Source organism: Sceloporus undulatus, chromosome 4 (assembly GCF_019175285.1).
Source record: "Sceloporus undulatus isolate JIND9_A2432 ecotype Alabama chromosome 4, SceUnd_v1.1, whole genome shotgun sequence".
NCBI lineage: Eukaryota > Metazoa > Chordata > Lepidosauria > Squamata > Phrynosomatidae > Sceloporus > Sceloporus undulatus.
Genome location: NC_056525.1, coordinates 223,584,640 through 223,607,162, shown reverse-complemented (window position 1 = coordinate 223,607,162; position 22,523 = coordinate 223,584,640). Strand labels below are relative to the sequence as shown.

The following is a 22,523-nucleotide window of genomic DNA, read 5'->3' as shown; positions in this document are numbered from 1 at the left end:
TCTCTCTCATGCTCCATAAAGTCCCTCTTCAGTTTATTCCTCTTGCGACTGGACCATATAGACTTGAACTACATTTCTTCCAAATTGTATCTGGGTTTGTGCTGGGGATCAGAAACAAACTTACTCTTTGTCTGGGTCATGTCTGATTCACTGGATGATGGGAGCATTCGGTTCTTTGCCTGTTTGTTTCTTCTTCTTTTGTGCTTCTGATGATTCCCTGCTCTCTCTCTCATGCTCCATAAAGTCCCTCTTCAGTTTATTCCTCTTGCGACTGGACCATATAGACTTGAACTACATTTCTTCCAAATTGTATCTGGGTTTGTGCTGGGGATCAGAAACAAACTTACTCTTTGTCTGGGTCATGTCTGATTCACTGGATGATGGGAGCATTCGGTTCTTTGCCTGTTTGTTTCTTCTTCTTTTGTGCTTCTGATGATTCCCTGCTCTGTGATCAATGGCTGTCTTATCTCCCTCAGGGAGAACCAGTAATTTCACAAGTTACTAGTCAGCCCTAATCGAGGTGTGTGGTGAAGTGGTACACAACATGATGGCTTCTATTTGTGATAAATAAGTCAATCACCCTGTTCATCATGTCACATAGTCACCATGGATCCGACAGGTATGTGCAACAGTCCTCAGTCTCTTCCACTAGTAAAAGTACTAATGCTTTGTGTCCCAAGCACTTACCACACAAAAGTGTTTTGTTGTTATTATCCACCCTCAAGTCGATCTCAACCCATGGCAACCCTGTAGATGAGACATCTCCAAGACTCCCTATGCTCCGTTGCTCTTCTCAGGTCCTGCATATTCATACCCATGACCTCCTTAATAGAGTCCATCCATCTAGCATGTGGTCTTTCTCTCTTTCTGCTTCCCTGTACCTTTCCTAGCATTATTGTTTTTTCCAGTGAGTAGTGTCTTCTCGTGATGTGGCCAAAGTATGACAGTCTCTGTCTAGTCATCTTGGCTTCCAGAGAGATTTGCATCTGCATTTGTGCACCACAGGGCACAACATCTAGGTTCTCTTTCTGGACACAGAAAATGGATTTTGGAATTCTCCTGTGACAGGCACAATTTTAAAATAAAAAAAAATTGGAGCCTCTATTTTAAGCTCAAATGTCAATCTATATGCCATGTATTCAATCAAGGTTACTAAAGAAATTGGCAATTGAGGAGTGGGTGGCTGATGAAGTAATGAAAAGAGATGTTCTTGGCGCCCATGAACTAGCTCATCACAGAGAACAGTTAACAATACACTATTCCAGAAAATAAACAACACAGCATCTATCTTTCTTCCTTTGGATCAGTTTACTTAGAACTGAACAAGTCATGAACAGTTTTTCCTATGTTTTTTTCTTCTAGAAGAAGAAATGTTTAGGAGTGAAAAGCAAGGGAATGTATTACTATTCCTAATTCACAAGCAAGTAATTCTAAAGTTTTTCAGCATTGTTTCATACTTGAAACAGAACAAATGCTGAAGCACATATCCACAAACACTTGGGTATATGTGGAAACATGTTGGAACCACAATTGGATTCAGCTCCCTAGAAAGTATTATCCTCTGAATATTTACAGAAGCATCTTCCCTTCAAATACTGCAGTGCTTATCACTGCAAATGCTAATGTATGTCTTGTGGAAAGCCTACGTAAATTGGCCTCACACTCTAGTTAAGTTATCACATGCTCCACTTAATGTCTTAGATAATTTACAGATCACACTGTTTCTCCAGCAGCTTTCCCCACCACAGTGTCCTCCTCGTGCTTTGAAATACAGTCCCCGTCATTCACAGTTAGGATAGCTATTAGTCAGTGATGATACATTGGGAAGGCCATCAGAAGTGGTTCTCACTATTGTTCAGATTATCATGTATCTTAGAAAAAAAGGATAAAACCTCATTCTTCCAAAAACTAATTGATTCTCTTTCATACTAACACAGACCTATCGTCTATACCCTAAGCAAATGTTTGGGCACAGTAACAGTACCAAAATGGATTTAAAATAAACAATATACACATTATCACTACTAGAAATTTCCTATATTTAGTCAGACCATTGTTCTCTTCAGCTCAGAGTTGTTGACACTGACTGGCAGAAGTTCTCTAGTGTTTCAAGCAACATTTGTTTCCTAGCCACAGATTGAACATGGGACCTATTGTGCACAAAATATGCACTATCTCTATACCGCCTCACTAGTTTATGTAACAAGGACTGAAGTGCCCACCTACTTCAGCAGGTACAGTGCAAATGCTCTCTGGATTCAGCAAACAGAGACCAATTGTTTTCAAATTCTGAGTCTGTTTAAATTTGCTATCAGACTGATTCTTAATGCATAAGAATTCCGATTAGAATTGTTGACAAGAATATCTTCCTAAACGTTTAATGCTCTGCTTAGATGCATTGTTGTTATTTACGGACATAATTTAATTTGGATTCTGAATTTTACAACTTTTGCAATATATTAATCATTCCATGCAGGCATAACAATAAAAATGATCAAGTTACAGTCATGCATGTGTGCCTGTTCAAAGTATTTTACAGCTGAATGATATACTCAGGAACTTAGGGAGGTTGGAGAAATTAATATATTGCAAAACCTCTACCAAACTGTATATAACAATAATCAATATTTAATCAAATACCAAGTCTCTTTGCCAACTACACTGTATAAGAAGAAAATAAATTAACATTATTTGGGGCCTTTGCTGCAGATAGCATAATTTAACCTTTTTACTATATAACTATATAAATGTTATATAACATATTGAGTATCCGAGGCAGAATATTTGAAAGAGACAAAAAACTCTAGATTTTGTACTCACCATGCTTATCATTAATTGAAAGCTCCAGTAGCTTTCCTAACACGTATAAAAATGTAGCTCTTTAGATAACCACTACTGACCAAATTATCATAGAAATATGTTAATATAGCAATTCACAAATACAAATTAAGAGGGTGAACATAGCTACCTGAAAGCCATTCTTCTCTACTGTTTCTTCATGTCTGCAGGCATCTTATTATTACTAAAACCAGTTAATTAGTAATATTCTATTTCTTATAGTATGCAATTCAAAAAAAATCCTTGGTAAAACACAATAGATATTTAAAAAATAAAATGATGGTGTGTTGGAAAGTGTTTATATCCAAAATCCATTAAAAATTAGCATGATGTTGTTCTTCTTAAGCCTATTGTCTTGATGTAGCATCTCCAATAAGAGGAAAAAAATATGTGTACCATAAATTACCATTCAAAACAAAATAAAGCATTAATTTACTATTTTAAAAAGGGTGTTGATCCAGTTGTAGCAAGAATATTTCCAAGTAAATCCCAAAGTTTTCAATCAGCTGGTCTTTACCAGCCATAGAGTACTGTATAAGCATGCAGCCAGGAACAAAAAAATACCTAGATATATTTTCTGCTTTACTCTCTTACTAGCATGGTCTTCATTATTTATATATATCAGCACTGGTTTCCAGCACCTGAAGCCAAATCTATCTTATTAAATATTTATAGACTCCTGCTGTGTCACAATGTCCAACTGTGCTCAATAAAATCCTAGGTGTGCTGTTACACACCTGTGGCTAAAACAAGGGATTTGCTTAGCTAACTTTGGTAAAGGCCCATGCCTGAAACCTAACAGCATTTGATATCATTTCTGAATGGCTCACCAGGTGGTAAATATAACTTAACACTCCAACTCAATTTAACATTCAGGCTCTGTAACTAAAAAGCTTTTAGAGTATTCCTCGAATGGCGTTATGAGGGAGGAGCTTTATTTCAGATGTACAACAAATATTTTTCATGTATAATGTCCGAGATTTCTCTAATTAACAACATCATGGGGTACTTTGGGTGAAGACCACAGCATGAATCCATGCAATCCAATGCCAGGCAGGGCAGGTAATCCTAGACTATTTGGATCACTGGTCTTTCTAACTGAATAGAAGGAATGTTCTAACTTAATAGAAGGAATGTTATACTGAAAGAGCAGAGAATATGGCAAACGCTATATTTGTGGCTTGGTATTTAAAGAAAAATTAACCATCATAGCAACACTACACGTGTTTCAATGTACTGTTACAATACCACTCAGTATCAGATGACAGGATTCTAGCTTGGCTATACAACTAACCTAGATTTTATCCCTAACAGTCATGCTGTTTTACAGGATGCTATTCTGGGCAAATGTAAGTTCAATCATCTTCTGTTGTTCAGCTCTAGTAGATTTGTCTAAAGTGGGTAATTGTGAAAATATGGGTACTATCCTTATCATGATATTTCTTGGGTGGGGAGGGATGCTCTCCAGCTCCTTAGCTGCCACGATCACTGGACAGAATTGGGCTCCTCAAATACATCCTCAGTCCACAATTCTCTCTCCTTTCAGGGTTTGGGCTTGGGTATGGCTTCCTTTTTGATAAGCATGTCTGTTCCCCCACAGGCTACACTCAACATGAAAGAGGTGCACCAGAGACCACAGTCTTAAAGAGTAGAGTACTGAAGAACAGTAAGAAAGAAGGGCACTTCTGGTCTTCCTGTCTAAAAGGAGAACCAAGATTGCTATCATTTATCACACATTTAAAACCAGAGTGCTTAATTATGCAGCTAGTCACTATTTTTAGAATCCAGGAATTGGGATAAAGAATTGTTGCTCCATTCATTTCTAGACATTTAGAGAGAGTTGTTGTAGTCACCTCTCTTACTCCTGTCCCAGCTTCAATTCTTATCCTTGCAAATACTCCCACCCACTTTCTATTCACCTAACTCATTTCTGACCCATCTAAAAATCTCATCCTTGGCTTACAAATGTTCCCTTTCCCCTTCTTCCATCTACCCCACTTCAGTCCTTCCCTTCTCAAACCCAAGTGGGTCTTTGCCACTTTGGGCCGAAACAGACCGCCCAGTAAAACTGACTAGACAGCTTTAATCTCCTTGAGTATTATTAACCCTAAACAGCATTTGTTATGTGATTAACTTATAATAGCATCTATTACATCATTAACTTACAGATCATATAGCAAGTATCATTTACAAGCATAGTAAGGACCACTCAGGAGTGGATAAAAATCAATGATTTTTTTAAGGAAATTGTCTTTTTTATACTTAAATCAGATTTTTTTAAATTTAAATCAGATTTTATTTCTCTCATTGAAATCAGTTTTTTTAATTAAATGCTTTTTGAAGAAAAATCTATCTGAAGATGGTTTTCTCTTTAAGACACGTTATGATTCCAAACTTATTCATCATGAAATCAGGATTCATTTTTAATTAAGTAGCATGAGAATGTATATTCAAGCAATGTTTACATTTTATTTGGTCTATGATTCCATTAATCCATCCACAATGTCATGCTCTTCCAGAGGAGTCTCTAAGATTACTGGGCAGTTTTTCTGTCCTGAGGATATTACAACAGATGCTTGGTTTTGCAGTTCTCAAAACTGTGAATTTGTATCTCTTGGGATCACAATCCCAGTGTTCTTTTGCAAATCTATGTATGCAGAAAATAGATATTAAGCTTATAGCGAGGAAGAGTACCCTTCGCGGGGGGAAATCACATGATTAAATCAAGACTTTCTGAGTAGTGATTTAAACTGTGATTTAACTGTGATTAAATCAATTTGATTTAAATCAAATCCATCCTGGATATGTCTTTATTTTATAGCCTTACTGTATCACGGCATGTTTGGGCAGCATATCCAGGCCAATTATGGGACTATCAGGTTATCAAGAATAGCATGGTTGTCAGGGACAACACACTTCTTTGTGGGAGACTTGCTCAAAGGCAGTCTGGTAAGAACTCTCTCTAGGTTTCTTTTTTATCTTCTCCTTATACCCATTCAGTTTGTCAGCTGACACATAAAAATAAACTACAACTGAGGTATACAATATCTGTTATCCAGATGACATAGAGACTTGTGGTATGGTAGGTGTGTTTATTATCCCACCTGTCCCTGCTAGAATACATATCATGGTTTGTCTTCCTTCCAAATCTACTGTTCTCTTCCCTTCTTGAGGGAAGGCACAAATGCTTCAAGTGTGCAAGTGTTTTCCTTATCTTGTTTACATTCCAGACCACCTGGAATTCTCCCCATGCTGACATGTACTGTAGCCAGTTTTCTGCTGACAAACTCTATCTCACAGTTCACCCATATTAAATTTTATACCATGTTGTGCCCTGTACAGTATCGGGGTGAATTCTGTCCTTTTTGAAGTTATATGTGTAGAGCAGAGTTGACAACTAATCCAGTACATAACACTGGCAATGCCCCTGCACACTCTACATTGAGCAAACAGTACAGTCTCTGCACAAGAAGATAAATGGATACAAATTTGACATTAGAAATGACAATACCCAAAAATCAGTTGCAACCTTTCTGATACATAGTACTGGATATTCAATTGTAGTGTAGATCACTGGAAGAGCATTGTACAAGGAGGTTTAGGTGCCATGTGAGAATTTTTCCATTATACCTGACTTTTAGCATATTTTCCCCAGAAACCTTTGTACTTCACACCTTGGCTGGCTTTGCTTACAACCTTGGCAGCATGTTTATCCTTCATATCGCCTTGGTATGAAGAAAATTTGTATTAGAGGGCACAATATGGCTGAACGAGACAACATGTGAAAGGGATCTAGGAGTCCAAGTAGACCACAAGTTGAACATGAGTCAACAGTGTGATTCAGCAGCTAAAAAGGCCAATGCAATTTTAGGCTGCATCAATAAAAGTATAGTCTCTAGATCAAGAGAAGTAATAGTGCCACTGTACTCTGCTTTGGTCAGGCCCCACCTGGAATACTGTGTCCAGTTCTGGGCACCACAATTGAAAAAGGACATTGAGAAACTGGAACGTGTCCAAAGGAGGGTGACTAAAATGGTGAAGGGTCTGGAAACCATGTCCTATGAGGAACGGCTTAGGGAGCTGGGAATGTTTAGCCTGGAGAAAAGAAGGTTAAGAGATGAAATGATAGCCCTGTTTAAATATTTGAAGGGATGTCATATTGAGGCGAGAACAAGCTTGTTTTCTGCTGCTCCAGAGTCTAAAAGCCAGAACAATGGATGCAAGCTACAGGAAAAGAGATTCCACCTCAACATTAGGAAGAACTTCCTGACAGTAAGGGCTGCTCGACAGTGGAACACACTCCTTCCTCGGAGTGTAGTGGAGTCTCCTTCTTTGGAGGTCTTTAAGCAGAGGCTGGATGGCCATCTGTCGGGGACGCTTTGATTGAGATTTCCTGCATGGCAGGAGGTTGGACTGGATTGCCCTTGTGGTCTCTTCCAACTCTATGATTCTATGAATCTATTAGCTGTCTGCCAGGGCACATCCCAGAATGCTAAGTGTAGATATAGTCATTCTGTTATATATGTAGTAAAAGTTGTTTAGATGATTAGACGAAATGTGGATGTAATTAAGGGCACAGAACAGGTGTGCTTTAGTAGAAGTGCAGAAGTAGCATATAATCCAGTGCAGCTTTGCTTATAGAAACCCTTAAGAATTGTCATAAGAGAGCTTGGTGCAGACCAGGACAATATAGGTGCTGCACATCAATGGCCTGGTGTGTCTCTGCTGTTGTACCTGAGCTCCCAGCAGCTGAAGGAATGTGAGACTATTCAGATACTTTTTCCTGTATCCTTGCCATATAGCCTTTTCTATGTAAGTTGGCAATAAAGTTTTAGATCGTTCCAACAGGTGTGGTTATTGCTTTTGATATTAAAAGAACCTCTTGCCTTGATCCTAAAGGAACCTAAAGGCATCCCATGCTCGGCAGCTAAAAATATGCAAGTCATGAGTTGAATCGAATCACTGTGTCATTTATTGCCAGAGTCAAGGCAAGTTGATTTACAGAAGTTACTTAATCATAATAATAATTTTTATTTGTATTTTCCCACCTCTCCCTGTGGATCGAGGTGAGATTACATGAGTCTAACCTGCACCCAGGTCAACTGATTCGAATTTGTATCTCTGGGCATACGTTATGCATATAAAAGAATCAAAAAGACATTGACTGATTATTATTATTATTATTATTATTATTAAGCTTTATTTATATAGCGCTGTAAATTTACACAGCACTGTATATACAATCTTTTAATTAGACGGTTCCCTGCCCTCAGGCTTACAATCTAAGAAGACATGACACAAAAGGGGAAGGGAGTGGAGGATGGAGCCAGAAGCCTTCTGGGAAGGGCTCAGTTCCTTTGGGGAGGCCTGATGGGATTGACCTACCTTCTCTCTCCCTCAGAAGCCAGGATGGAGCCAGATGCCTGATCTAAGCTAGAAACTATGTATGTGCATATGAACACAGACACACAAAGGCGCACATGCAATGCACACACACACATCAGTGGTCTTATTTTAGTGTTATGAAGTACAAACTTTGTTTCAAGCAAGTCATATATTATTTTAAAGACTCAGAAGTCTCAGTCAGAGATAAGAATAATTATCTCTTTTCATTATCAAATGAAAAGGTAACTCTATACTTTATACAAGACTTATGATCGATCATATAATATTCTGTACTATACTATTACACTTAATGTTGAAGACTTCTTTGCCTGTCATCACCAGTAGATAATTCATCAGGCCACAGTAGAAGGATAAAATACAGTTGGCCCTGGGTACCCATGGGGAATCCATTCTGGACCCACCCCATGGATACCAAAATCCATGAATGCTCAAGTTTCATTGTCCCCAATGGTGGCACATGCAGGCAGTCGTGCCACCATTAGGGACAACAAGACTTCAATGATGAGCATGTGCACTTGGCTGCATCTCCATTAGGGACAGCCCTCATTGTCCCCAGTGGTGGTGTGTGTACACAGCCGCACCGCTACTGAGGACAACAGAACTTCCGTTCCAAAGGCCAGTCCAAGCTGCCGGTCTGCATGACCCCTCAGTCTTATGAGAGGGATGCTGTTACTGCTGATGTGAAGCTACTGCTGAAAAGAGAAGTAAGAACTGTGTTATGCTGAGCTGCTTTAGATCTGGATCTCTTGATGTTGTTCATAGAGTGGTGGAAGAATTTAAATTAATAAAAGGGCAGATGGCTCAAATGACAGCAGATTTGACAAGAGAATTTGAGAATGAAATTAAAATCAGATCTAATGAACCTTGAGATGCAGAAAAAGTTGGATAATTTAGCGATTGATTTTTTTTAAAAAAAAAAGAACTTCATTTAAGTTTTAGAGATGTGGAGGACAGTACTCATCAAGAAAATATGACTACAGTTTGGCAGGGTTTTTTTTAACATGAAGCGTCAAATATGGAGATGCATGTCGACCATGGCTACCAAATCAAATTCTCATTATGCAACATTGCTAGGGGATATTATAGTTAATTTTACTATGAAATCAACAAGATTCAGATTTTGCAGCAGCATTATGAAAACAGTTTACCAATTGATGAGTAATCTATTACTGTTTTTAAGGAAATTCCAATACACATATTGTGTAAAAGGACTGGTTCTTTTTGAATGAGAAGCTTAAACCAAGAAGGATTCCAGTAAAATGGGACAAATTATAAGGAATTATTGTCACTTTCAAACAATATAGATAATGAATATAGATATAAAGATATAGAGTGAATTCAGTGCATAAAGCAAGCAAAGTTTTGGAAAGATTTAAGAAGGATTTGGAAGAAGATAGACAAGATGTTACAAAGAAGAAATCCACAGAGATGCAACCATTGCAGTAGAGAAACAACTGGATGCCAATGAAAAGTGCTTTGGGGACTAGTCCTTCTGGCTCTTCTGCTTAAAAATGGATTAGAAATATAAGTGTTGGGATGTGAATGGGTTGAAGAAAAAATATTACTTTTTTAAGACTCTTTAAAAGGACATAATTTATTACATGAAATTCATATTAAGAAAATACATGTAAAATACTTAAGTTATAAAATATTAGGGGGATTTGTTTCTGTTGGACCAATTAAAAGAAGAGGTTTCATTTATAACCCCTCAATTTGCTCCTGAACTGGTTTTAGCAGATGATCAAGGTAGGTTTGTGGTGTTAGAAATTACCATTCAAAAAGTGAAGACTTTGATTTGGCAGGTTTATGCACCTAGTGAAAATAAATCAGTTTTTTTCAAAGACTTGAGCCAGGTGTAGACAGAGGGGGAAAACTTGGGCCAGGTGTAGATAGAGGGGCTCCCACAAAGGCCCGACAACTAATGTGGTCTTCACTGTCCCCTCCCACTGCAAGGAAGGACACACCAAAATGGAGCATTTGTGGCTACAAGCCATGCCACATCATTTTTTCTCTGTTCTGTTGTAAATTCATGACACGAACACACGGACGTTCCATAGCAGCTGCTGATCACACCCCAATCCTGTCCAGTTGCCAGGCCAAGGGAATGGAAGGCAGAAAATCAGAATTACAACATAATCCAGTACTTACTTATTTGATGGGGTTACACTACCATTGAGTAATATTTGTACTGTATAAAACCAGGAAAGCCGAGTGAATGTTTTGAGTCTCTGTGAACATGACTGGCTACAAAATGCCCTCCACAGTGAACTTTCATGGCTTGGAGCCTTCTGAAAGCATCTTGCTTTCATGTTCTTGCACACTGAAATGAGAGAAACTGGGGAGCGCCTTCACCATCATGCCTCCTGTGGCTGGCCCATCTCTCTTGGTATCCCCTCTGGGACTTGGTTCTAGGACTCTCTATGGATAACAAAATCCAGGGATGTTCAAGTCCTATTACATACAATGGATGAGTAAAATGGTGTCCCTTATAAACAATGACTAAATCAAAGTTTACTGTTTGGATTTTTTCCCAATATTTTCAAGCCTTGGATGGTTGAATCCATGGATGCAGAATCTGTGGATAAAGATGGCCAACTGTATATTTGGAATATTTTCAAGTCGTGGATGGTTGAATCTGTGGATGCAGAATCCATGCATACAGAGGGCCAACTGTGTTAACAAAATCTACACAATAAATTATTTACTGTATATACTCATGTATAAGTCTAAAAAATTTAATTAAAAAATTGATCCAAAAAACCTGAGTCAACTTATCCATGGGTCAATGTAAGTACTTTACATTAACTCTTATTTTTAAAAAAATAGAATCATTTCTTGTTGAAAGGCAAAAGTGTAATGTGTCCTGAAACCGCTGATACCTTCTACTCTCTCATCCATCTACACTTTAGTGTCGAACACAAACAGTTATGTCTGCTGGAATTTTTAAGTTGTTTGGCATAGGTTTCCTTAGAATCATTCTGCACATCCTTTGTTAAATACCTTCGACTTTGTTACATACGTTTTATCTTTGACTTATTCATGAGTCATATCAAAATCCATAATTTTAGCCCCAAAACCTGCCCTCGACTTATACATGAGGTCAACTTATAGTCGAATATATATTGTAGTTCCTGTCAGAAATTCTAAAACTCTTTTAGGGTTCATCTACATTTTTTAAAAAAACAATGCAGTTTGACACCACTTTAAGTGTTGTATCTCCATCCTATGGAATCCTGGCATGTGTAGCTTTATAAGATATTTAGCATTCTCTGCCAAAGAGTGCTGGTGCCTCACCAAACTAAAATCCCAGGATTTTGTAGGGTGGAGCCATAGCAATTAAAGTGATGTCAAAGTACATATTTCTACAGTACAGATGCACCTTAGGGGCGTAACAGACCACCCCAAAGGGGCGGCTTGAAGCCATCTCTGAGAAAGTCAGTTTGGGGCTGCGGCAACCACACGCTGCGGTCAGAACCCACGTTTTTGCCAGCCCAAAAAGAAGCATCAAAATGCCGCTCCTTTTTTTTACTGGAAAAAATCCAGCTTCTTCCACCCCACTGCAGCTTCATGGTGCTCCAGCAGTGTGCAGTGTCTAAATGCAGCACCGCTGGAGTGCGCGGAACCAGTTGGGCAGCCAGGTGGCAGGCGACATGAAGCTGGCTTCTGGGCATCATGACGGTGTGTGTCGTGCATATGCCATGTCTCCAAGGTGGCTGGAAGCTAGCTTCTCATGTACCATCCCTTTGTGGACTTTTATTTATATCATAATAAGTTCAAGAGAATGTCTTCAACAACTAAAAGCTCTGGCTTAAATCCAGTCACTAGTCCCAACTAGACCAATTACCTAAGCCATTCAAACCTAAATAGTGTTGATTTACCATTCAGCAACTCATTATGTGGATCTAATCCATTTTGGACTAGCAATTGGATTTAGGCCTTAGGCCCAGCTCACTCAGGATTTGCTCTTGTGTATATTTTTTCTACTTCAGATGTTACTTGCACAAGGTATGACAGACAGCAGCAAGAGAGTCTCTAGTACTAAACAATATAAACATTTGCCACAGCCATTTTCTCTCTTTGCAGTTTCAATAAAAATAAAATACAGTAGCAATCATAGAACACTATATTTATCATACTACTATAAGCTTTTCATGTTTTCTCTTGGCTGAAAATGGGAAGGAGTGAATGCTTTATAAATGCCATTTAATGGTGTATTTTAGCATATGTGTCATGCAGATAAAGTTTTTCTCCCCTTCAAACAAGCCAGGTAAGATACTTTAAATATGCATGCATACTGTTCTTGTTTTAATATTATTGATCATATGGTGTGTGCAGTAGATCATAAATATGTACATTAGTTTTACGTATTAAAGCCTGATCACATCTATTCACATTATATTCACTGAATAGCATCTCTAAGCTTTTTGTCACTTCATCATCATGGGCATAGCAATCCTGTGCATATATCCTTATAAGTAAATATAAATGTGTTTGTGGGTTTTACTCACTAACAAGTACATTTATGTCTGCATTGTTAGATTAAATTATAAACCATTTGCAGCAAGCAACTAACTTTAAGTTGCTGAAGCTCAGATAGCTCATGGGATTAACTAGGCTACTAATTATGAGTCTATTACAACAGCCACAATAAAGTTAGATTCCTATGACACCCCCCCCCCCTTTTGTAATGTTCAAGAGAAAAACAATTAGTGCTGAGTTGACTGTTAATTCTTCAAACATGCTCACTATACTGCACACATCTGTACATATCATATGTAAAATCTAAAACTAAAGTTCGTATCATATGTAAAATTTAAATAATACAGTATTAACCTTAGTTATAGCTGTTGCACTACACAATACCACAGATATACCATATCTGTGTGTCTTACTTGCTGCTGTAAATATGTGGTGTGAAGGAGTGACTTATATTTTAAAACATGCAATGAACATGCAGTAAAAAGCTGTAGATATTTAGTAATAAATAAATAGTTAATTGCTGTGCAATGGTAAATGTGCTCTGTATGTCCCCATACCCAGTGCTTGGCGATGTGTACATCCTCTTCGCACACATACTTACTACAGGAAAACCAAGCAAATACCTATGTTCCCATAGAGCTATTAAACTCTAAATGGCACACCATCTCATAATTGCACCTCAACAAACCAATAACATAACCATTTGAACACAAAATAGTAAAAAGCAAATTATCTGAGGGAAAAAAAGGTTCTAACCACTTTATCCTCCTGGAGAGCATATCCATGAAAGCAAGTGAGAAAGAACAGGAAAAGACAAAAGAGAAAAAGAAAGTTACTTCTACTCTAGAAAATATACACATATACATAGTGGTATCTGTTAGTACACAGAATACAAAGAGCTACATAAAACATAAAATTGCAAGAGGTCTATGAGCTTACAGGAAATAAACAATGGAGTGCCCAGAAAAAATAACCAATTAAGTTGATTGCACGGGCCCTGAAATGGGCCCGTTGCATTTTAAAACAGGGGCCGCCAGGCATTCCAATCGCATCCTACATCCGTTTCAGAGGGCGCGATTTCTGAGAACGCTTTAACAGTTCTCAGAAATCGCGCCCTCTGGAACAGATGTAGGATGCGATTGGAACACCTGGCGGCAGCAGCGACATTCCCTTGTGCAGTAAGATGCGTTCCTAGCCCCATCCCGTTCCGTGCGCGCCCCCGTTTTGGAACGCAACAGGCCCATTTCAGGGCCCATGCATTAAACTTCAATATCTCAGTCCTCCAAAAACAGCAGACTCTTCATCTACATAAAAGTTGTCTGGACATGATTCTAATTAATGACTGAAAGTTTTAGTTATGTCTGAACACTGCTATAGATAGTTTTAGAATTACACAGTTGCTTTGTGTGGATGAAATACTACACATAAGCATGTTTCTCCCCTACCTCTTCTCCTCCAGCATTTCGACAAGGGATGATCATAATAATAATAATAATAATAATAATAATAATAATAATAATATTTATTTGTATACCGCCCTGTGGCGAACCAATCCGGGCGGTTGACAACAGTGATTATAACAGAGTAAAATATAAAATTAAAAACATTATAATCCCTCCCCTCCTTATAAAAGTATTAAAAAATATGACAGATTAAAAACACAATATCAAAACATAAAATATAGTTAAGACAAACTAAAAACCCTGGTGTCCCTCTGGAGATCCTCAACCATCACTGAAGATGGGGCCATGAGAGGAAAGAGGGGATCAGGGAGCCCAGGCCGGGATGGTTAATCTGGAAAGGCCTGCCGGAAGAGATCCGTCTTGACAGCTTTTTTAAAGCTGTCTAATGATGTCAACTGACGGATCTCATTCGGCAGGTCGTTCCAGAGTTTGGGGGCGACAGCAGAAAATGCCCTCTGGGAGGTCGCCGCAAGCCTAGATTTTAGAGGCTGCAGTAAGTTCCTCCCAGAGGACCGGAGAGCGCGGGGAGGATTATACGGGAGGAGGCGGTCCCTGAGATAGCTTGGACCCAAGCCATTTAGGGCTTTAACGGTAATAACCAACACCTTGTACTGGGCCCGGAAGCTAATAGGCAGCCAGTGGAGGGACCTCAAAACCGGAGTAATGTGGTCCCTCCTAGATGTACCTGACACAAGCCTGGCTGCCATGTTTTGAACCAGCTGTAATTTCCGAGTCAAGCACAGGGGTAGCCCCATGTAGAGTGCATTACAGAAGTCCAGGCGTGAGGTTACCAGTGCGTGCACAACAGTTTCGAGGTCCCTTACTTCCAGAAAAGGGCGCAGCTGGCATATCAGCCGAAGCTGATAGCAGGCGCTCCTGACCGTCGCATTTACCTGATTTGTCATCAGGAGCGACGAGTCGAGGAGCACCCCCCAGACTACGAACACAGTCACTGGAGGAGAGTGTGACCCCATCCAGGACTGGAGGTTGCAACCCAATTCTTGGTTTCGGGGCCGCTACCGTGAGCACCTCCGTCTTATCTGGATTCAGCTTCAATCTGTTTTTCCTCATCCAGCCCATTACCGCTTGAAGACATTCATTGAGAGAAGAGATGCCATTGGAATTCGTGGCCGACGAACGAGACATGGAGAAATAGATTTGGGTGTCATCAGCGTACTGATAACACCCAGCACCATAACTCCTTATTATCTCACCCAGCGGCTTCATATAGATGTTGAATAACATCGGGGACAAAATAGCCCCCTGAGGAACCCCACAAGTGAGGTTCCTCTTACTGGAGCTACAGTCCCCGAGCAGCACCCTCTGGGACCGACCCGAGAGGAAGGACCGGAACCACTGCAAAGCAGTGCCCCTGATACCTAACCCCCTCAGGCGGTCCAAGAGGATGCCGTGATCTATAGTATCGAAAGCCGCTGAGAGGTCTAGGAGCACCAACAGGGTCACACTACCCCTGTCGATGCTCAGACGCAGATCGTCGGTCAAGGCAACCATGGCAGTCTCAACCCCAAAGCCTGTTCTAAAGCCGGTTTGAAATGGGTCTAGATAATCGGCTTCATCCAAGACAGCTTGGAGCTGAAGAGCAACCGCCCTCTCAACCACCTTGCTCAAAAATGGCAGCAGTGACACAGGCCTATAATTTCTCATATCCAGGGGGTCCAGGGAAGGTTTCTTCAGAAGCGGCCTAACAGCCGCTTCCTTTAGACAAGATGGAACATGTCCTTCCCTAAAGGACGCATTGATGATATCTGTGAGGAGTCTCATCAATGCATCCCCCCCCCTGAACAGCCAGCCATGATGGGCAAGGGTCGAGAGGGCAGGTTGTCTTCCTCACCTTACCAAGCAGCTTGTCCACGTCCTCGGTACTCACAGATTGCCACTGATCCAGTATAACTACATTGGCGGAGTCAGATCTGCTTTTCTTTTCAACTAACTGTCAATTGCCATTTCATCTAAATTTTGATGAAGCCAGGCTTGGAAATCACAATCTGAAGTTCACTTGTTGAGACAAACCAAACTTAAAACTAACCACTATTGTCCTGAATTAACAAAAAAAAAATAGATTATGGGGCAAAACAGACAACCATTTTGCAGTGGCTTCCCAGCAGCTTGGGCAGACGACGCATGCCTCCAAGCCGGCAGGAAGCCACAGTGAAGCCGCCCACCTGATGGCCAGCTTTGTGGCACTCCAGCAGCGCAGCATTTATACACTGCACACCGCAGAAACACCACAAAGCCAAGGTGGCAACAGAAAAGCAGGCTTTCGCTGACTCAAAAAGGAGTGGCTTTCTGCTGCTTCTTTTTGCACCAGCAAACGGCCGGATCGGGGCCGCAGCATGTGGTTGCTGCTGCCCCAATCCAGCAATCAAAGGTGCAGCATCAAGCCACCCCTTTAGGGCCACTCTCTAGCTGAGAGTGGAAGTACATCACAGGATGGAGAAGTTCAGGGGTCCAAGGCTTGTTTGCATAATACTAAACTATGGCTCAATATTAAATGTGAATGCAAATGCTATCTTGATTGATACATAACACTAAAGCAATGTTTATTTAGCTAAACTATCATTTGTTGGTATGTTTGAATCCAGCCATATATAGCTCCATTGCTTACATTTGAAAATATACAAGCTAACACATATTGAATAATTTAAGACAAAGACGAGCAACTTCTTCAGGCCTGGGGGTCACCCCTCACCATCTGCCAAGGACTACACTGCTACTGAAATTGCAAGTGTGTCAGCAAAACCAAACTTTTTCCTCCTTCTTTGTTTACTTCAGAAGTAACCTGGCAGTCCCCACATGGTTCTTGGAGAGACAGACAGTAGTGCTGGAAGCTTTTCTCGAAGCCCTTTTTCACCAGACAAAAAGTTCATGATATATGCGCCCCTAGTTTACAAAGTAACTTTCAATTCCATAAAGTATCTAGGAATGATATTAAGCTCACTAGAATGTACAAGCACAAGGCTTATTTTAAAATAAAAGGAATGGGGAAATATTATTTTTGCTGCTGCTACAACTTTAGCTGTGAGGTGGGGGACTTTGGATATGACATCATATATAGTCTACAAGTTATATGCTTCCTACCCCTTATCTAAGGTAACCCTAAATTACACACTTCAGACATGGCATTCCTAAACTGGTCACAGCTGGTTAAAATTCATAGTCTAATAGTCAAAGCTAAGTACAAAAAAGTACCTAATTTAAATTTTAAATCAACTGAAAGAGTTATTATAGGCCCGGAACAGAAGCCCTCGTCCTGTGCAAGGGTTGCCTGATGGGTGGAGCATCCACATGCCCGGCAGCTGTCACACGTGACGAGGGTGCCACAGCTGCGGCGCGCCCACCGCACGGGGTGCGTAACGATGATGTTGCAGCTGCACCGCTTCCAAATGGGGTGCCGCAGCTGCAACGTCATCATGACATCTCTCGCGCTTTGCGCTGTTGCAGTGACGCCGCAAAGAGGAGCCACTTCCAGCGCTCCTTTCTTACTCCACAGGAGCACCGTTCAATTTGGTTGCTGCAGTGCTCCTGCAGAGCAAAGAGGGGCACTGGGGAGGTGCCTCTTTCTGGCGGTGTGTACCCCGCCATAGTTTCTAAACCTGAAGCATCAGTGGTAGTATGTGTTCTTTAAAGATCACTAAGGGTCAGAGATCATTACTGGAAATACTCTGGATTAGAAAAATTAGACTAAAGAAAGTCACTTCATCCATTTTATCCATTTTAATATAGAAAATATATCTGCATGACATAAATAGAAAGTGCCATGCCATTCAAATGCCAGCAATATTATTTAACCTGTCTGATAAAGCTCTCAGTTATCATAGCGGCCTAATTCATTCATGAAGCCCTGGTGGCGCAGTGGTTAAATGCCTGTACTGCAGCCACTCACTCAAAACCAAAAGGTTGCAAGTTCAAGACCAGTAAAAGGGCTCAAGTTTGACGCAGGCTTGCATCCTTCTGAGGTTGCTAAAATGAGTACCCAGATTGTTGGGAACAAATTAGCTTACAGTTGTAAACCGCTTAGACACTGCTTAGGCAGTATGAAGCGGTATATAAATGAAGCTTGTTTGTTTGTTTATTTGAAGCCAAACACACCACTCCTCCTCCTCTTCTACAATTCTCATCTAGTTCAAGCAAACCACAGGTTGCTGTGGTGGTCAAATAAGACGGATGAAACAAACAGCCCCTTTGCATTTAGACAACGCACCGTCCCAAGCCAGCAGGAAGCCACTGTGAAGTCGCCCACCCGACCACATAGCAGGCAGCTTTGCGGTGCTCCAGCAGCACAGTGTTTATATGTCACATGCCACAGGAGCACCACAAAGCTGCTGCAGCAGTGGAAAAGCTGGCTTTTAAGAGGAACGGCTTTCTGCCGCTTCTTTTTGCTCTGGCAAAAGGACAGATTAGGGCCGCAGCATGCAGTTGCTACAGCCCCAATCCAGCTTTCTCCAGGATGGCTTGAAGCTGCCAATTCAGGGCTGTCTCTTTTGGACCAAACTATTGTTTCTAGGAATTAGCTTGCCACATAAAGATAACTAGACATCATACTGTAAACTGCTACATGCTACCATCTTGGCCTTGGAGGCAGAGAAGGAGAGCCAGGCACAGCTCCACCATGCTGAGGCCCAGAGGAAGATTAAAGGCCTTCCCTTCATCTTGGCTGTTATCACCCTGGCCTTGGAGAAAGAAAAGAATCTTGGAGAAAGAAAAGAATGGCAGTACAGTGGTGCCTCGGGTTACGAAAGTAATTCGTTCCGCGGCCGCTTTCGTAACCCGAAAAGCCTTCGTAAGCCGAAATGCCATAGGCGCTAATGGGGAAAAGCCGCGATTCCGTGTAAAATAGCGCCGAAAAGCACCAAAAGTTTTTTCGTAACCCGGAACAATTATTTCTTATGGGATTTTTTCGTATCCCGAAAATTTCGTAACCTGGGTATTTCGTATCCCGAGGTACCACTGTATCTGCGGACTTGATCCCCTTCCCTACTGCCCTTCCATTCTCCTTTTGTGTCATGCCTTTTTCGATTGTAAGCCTGAGGGCAGGAAACTGTCAAATTAACAGCCACTCAGAGATCCTTTGTTGCTGACTAGTGGGGTATAAATACTCTAAATAAATAAACAAACAGGTTTAAAATCAAATTATGATTTCTGAACATGATATTTTGTCCACTTTGGAGTCAACAGAAAATGTGTAGGTGCTATGTCTGAGCCAGACAACTGTCATTAATCATCTCTATAATTGTTGCACTTTCTGAGGTCTTGTAAACCTCCATTTTACAAAGGCCTCAAACTGGCAGAAAACATTTTAGCAGTGGATGCATATTTCACCCATTTGTCTGGTCTGATTTACGCAACTTCTCCATAACTAGTTCTCCCCAGACATGTTTTGTAGATTCTGTATTTGTCAATCCATTTGAAGTGCTAAGACATTGCTGTGTGTGTGGTGTGTGTTGTTTACCTTCAAGTCATTTCCAACTTATGTTGCTAGGATGAAATTGTTTGGTCAGGTGTATTAGAGCAGCTACCAGCTTGTCTTTGGTTTAGCTAAGCTTAAAGGGGGGCAAAAGACCGCCATGATCTGCCACTCACCTAGCTTCATAATAAGTATCTTTTTCACCATGCAAAATGAATCACAATGTGTGCCCTGTTTATTTTGAATTGAATTGGTGGTTAATAGGTGGTTATAACTGAAGATAAATTTATTTTGGAGCAGATTTTGGATCATCTGGGTGGGAAATTAATTAGGGATAATGGGCCAATTAATTAAATTGATTTGGATCAAAGGTATGGTGCACATTAATTGAAAAATTATTTGGGGTGATTTGGATGGGAAGTTAATCAGCTTATTTTCTGTGAAATGTGAATTCAATTAATTATTTTTCAATTTGCATACATGTATATAAATTAGCATGCACAAACTTTATGTGGCTAGCATTGCCTTCACCCAGGTGTAACCTTTTATGTCCATTTCTTGATTAGACTGCTATAACATGTTCTGCGTTGAGTGGCCACTAAAAATTATTTTAAAGCTCTATCTAGGGTAAAATATGGTAGCCAAATTAATGTTTTGCATGTGCTTTAGAGAGCATATGTCACCAGTCTTGAAAGTACACTGAACTTTCATCCCCCCCCCCCAAACTCAGGCACGTTACAGACCGCCATAAGGGACGTCCTCAGGACATCCTAGGTTTAAAAAGGGGCATCACTTCTTGACGCCCCCAAGGCTAATACGTCCTGAGGACATACAAGATGGCAGCACCCCATCTACATGGGGGCTGCCATGATGGCATCATGAACGCGCCGCCTCCAAATGAGGTGGCGCGGACGTGATGCCATCGCGCTGCACGAGGGCGCTTAGTGCGCCCTTTCGTCGGCACAGGAAGGAGCTCTGAAACAGAGCTCCTTCTTGGTCTTGCGTCGCTGGTGCAGCCTTTGGATGGCTGCGCCCAGCGACACAGAGGAGAAAGGGGCCAAGCGGCTTGAAGCCCCAAGGACACCCCTTTCTAGGCCTCGAGGAAGTGGCCTTTTGCTGCTTCCCCGCGGCCTGGAAAGCGGCGGATCGGGGCCTCAGCGGCTGCTGCTCTGGCCACTGAGGCCGCGATCCAGCGGGGAAAGGGGCGGGTGCAGACCACCGTTTTTCTGCGGTCTGTAACGCACCTCAGTTTACAGTACTTTCATTGAGCTGCCAAGTCTTAAAATGTAATCTCCTTTTTGATCAAATTACCAGCTTGGTAAATGAAGGAATGCTGTGGACAAAATATATCTTGATTTCAGTTAAGGCCTTTGACAAGTTCCCCATGACATTCTTGCAAACAAGCTAGTAAAATGTGGGCTAGACAAGATAACTGTTACACGGATTTGTAATTGGTTGATCGGCCGATTCCAAAGGGTGCTCCACAACGGCTCCTTTTCATCCTGGAGGGAAGTGACCAGTGGGGTCCCACAGGGCTCTGTCCTGGGCCCAGTGCTATTCAACATCTTTATCAATGACTTGGATGACAGAATGGGGGCATACTTATCAAATTTGCAGATGACACCAAACTAGGAGGAATAGCTAATACTCCAGAGGACAGGATCAAAATTCAAAATGACCTGAATAGATTAGAAAGCTGGGCCAAAGCTAACAAAATGAATTTCAACACGGAGAAATGTAAGGTGCTGAAATTAGGGTGGAAAAATGAAATGCACAGATATAGGATGGGCAACACCTGACTGAATGAGACTATGTGTGAAAGGGATCTAGGAGTCCAAGTAGACCACAAGTTGAACATGAGTCAACAGTGCAATGCAGCAGCTAACAAGGCCAATGCGATTTTAGGCTGCATCAATAGTAGTGTCTAGGGAAGTAATAGTGCCACTCTATTCCGCTCTGGTCAGTCCCCACCTGGAATATTGTGTACAGTTCTGGGTACCACAATTTAAAAAGGATGTGGAGAAAGTGAAGCACGTCCAAAGGAGGGTGACCAAAATGGTGGAAGGGTCTGGAAACCATGTCCTATGATGAAGGACTTAGGGAGCTGGGGATGTTTAGCATGGAAAAGAGAAGGTTAAGAGGTGATATGATAGCCCTGTTTAAATATTTGAAGGGATGTCATATTGAGGAGGGTGCTAGCTTGTTTTCTGCTGCTCCAGAGACTAGGACTCGGAGCAATAGATGCAAGTTTCGACAGTGGAATACACTCCCTCGGACTGTAGTGGAATCACCTTCCTTGGAGGTCTTTAAACAGAGGCTGGATGGCCATCTGTCGGGGATGCTTTGATTGAGAGTTCCTGCATGGCAGGAGGTTGGACTGGCTGGCCCTTGCGGTCTCTTCCAACTCTATGATTCTATGATTCTATGAAATTACCTGGGATCAGAATGTGAAATGTCAACTGCCCTTGTAACAGCCTACCCAGAAACTGAGATCATATGTAGAGGCTCCATTGTGTGTTCCACCAGTACAAGAACTAAGTTGTTGATTACATGAGAAATAGCTTTCTCTGGAGCAACAACACAGTTGTGGGACTCTCTCCATGGGGAAGTTAAAACTGGCTCGAGTTGCTTGTTGTATTGTGTGCTTTCAAGTTATTTCCAACATCACAGGGTTTTCTGGACTGAGAATGTGTGACTTGCCCAAGGTCACCAATAGGTTTCAATGGTTCAGCTGGGAATCAAAGCCCGATCTCCAGTCATAATCCAACACTCAAACTACTACACCATGCTACTGCATGAGCTTCTAGGAGATGATAAAACTATATTATTCTAGGAGGTGATAAAACTGTACTGTTTCATCTAGTTTTTAAAACTGACTAACAAATTATTTAGTTTTGTTTTTTAATTGTAAT

At 41.0% G+C, this 22,523-nt stretch overlaps 1 protein-coding gene across 4 annotated transcripts in view; it reads right to left on the bottom strand.

Annotated features, from left to right (window-relative positions):
- The window catches only part of RIMS2 (regulating synaptic membrane exocytosis 2), a 464,483-nt gene that overhangs the window by 377,305 nt on the left and 64,655 nt on the right, over nucleotides 1-22,523 (bottom strand). For 2 of the 4 annotated variants that reach the window (XM_042462971.1, XM_042462968.1), the window contains exon 3: nucleotides 13,480-13,491. The exons of the other annotated variants lie outside the window; for them this stretch is intronic. In XM_042462971.1, coding sequence (XP_042318905.1) covers nucleotides 13,480-13,491 — 12 coding nt within the window. The remainder of the gene's footprint in view (nucleotides 1-13,479; nucleotides 13,492-22,523) is intronic. 4 annotated transcript variants of the gene reach the window in all.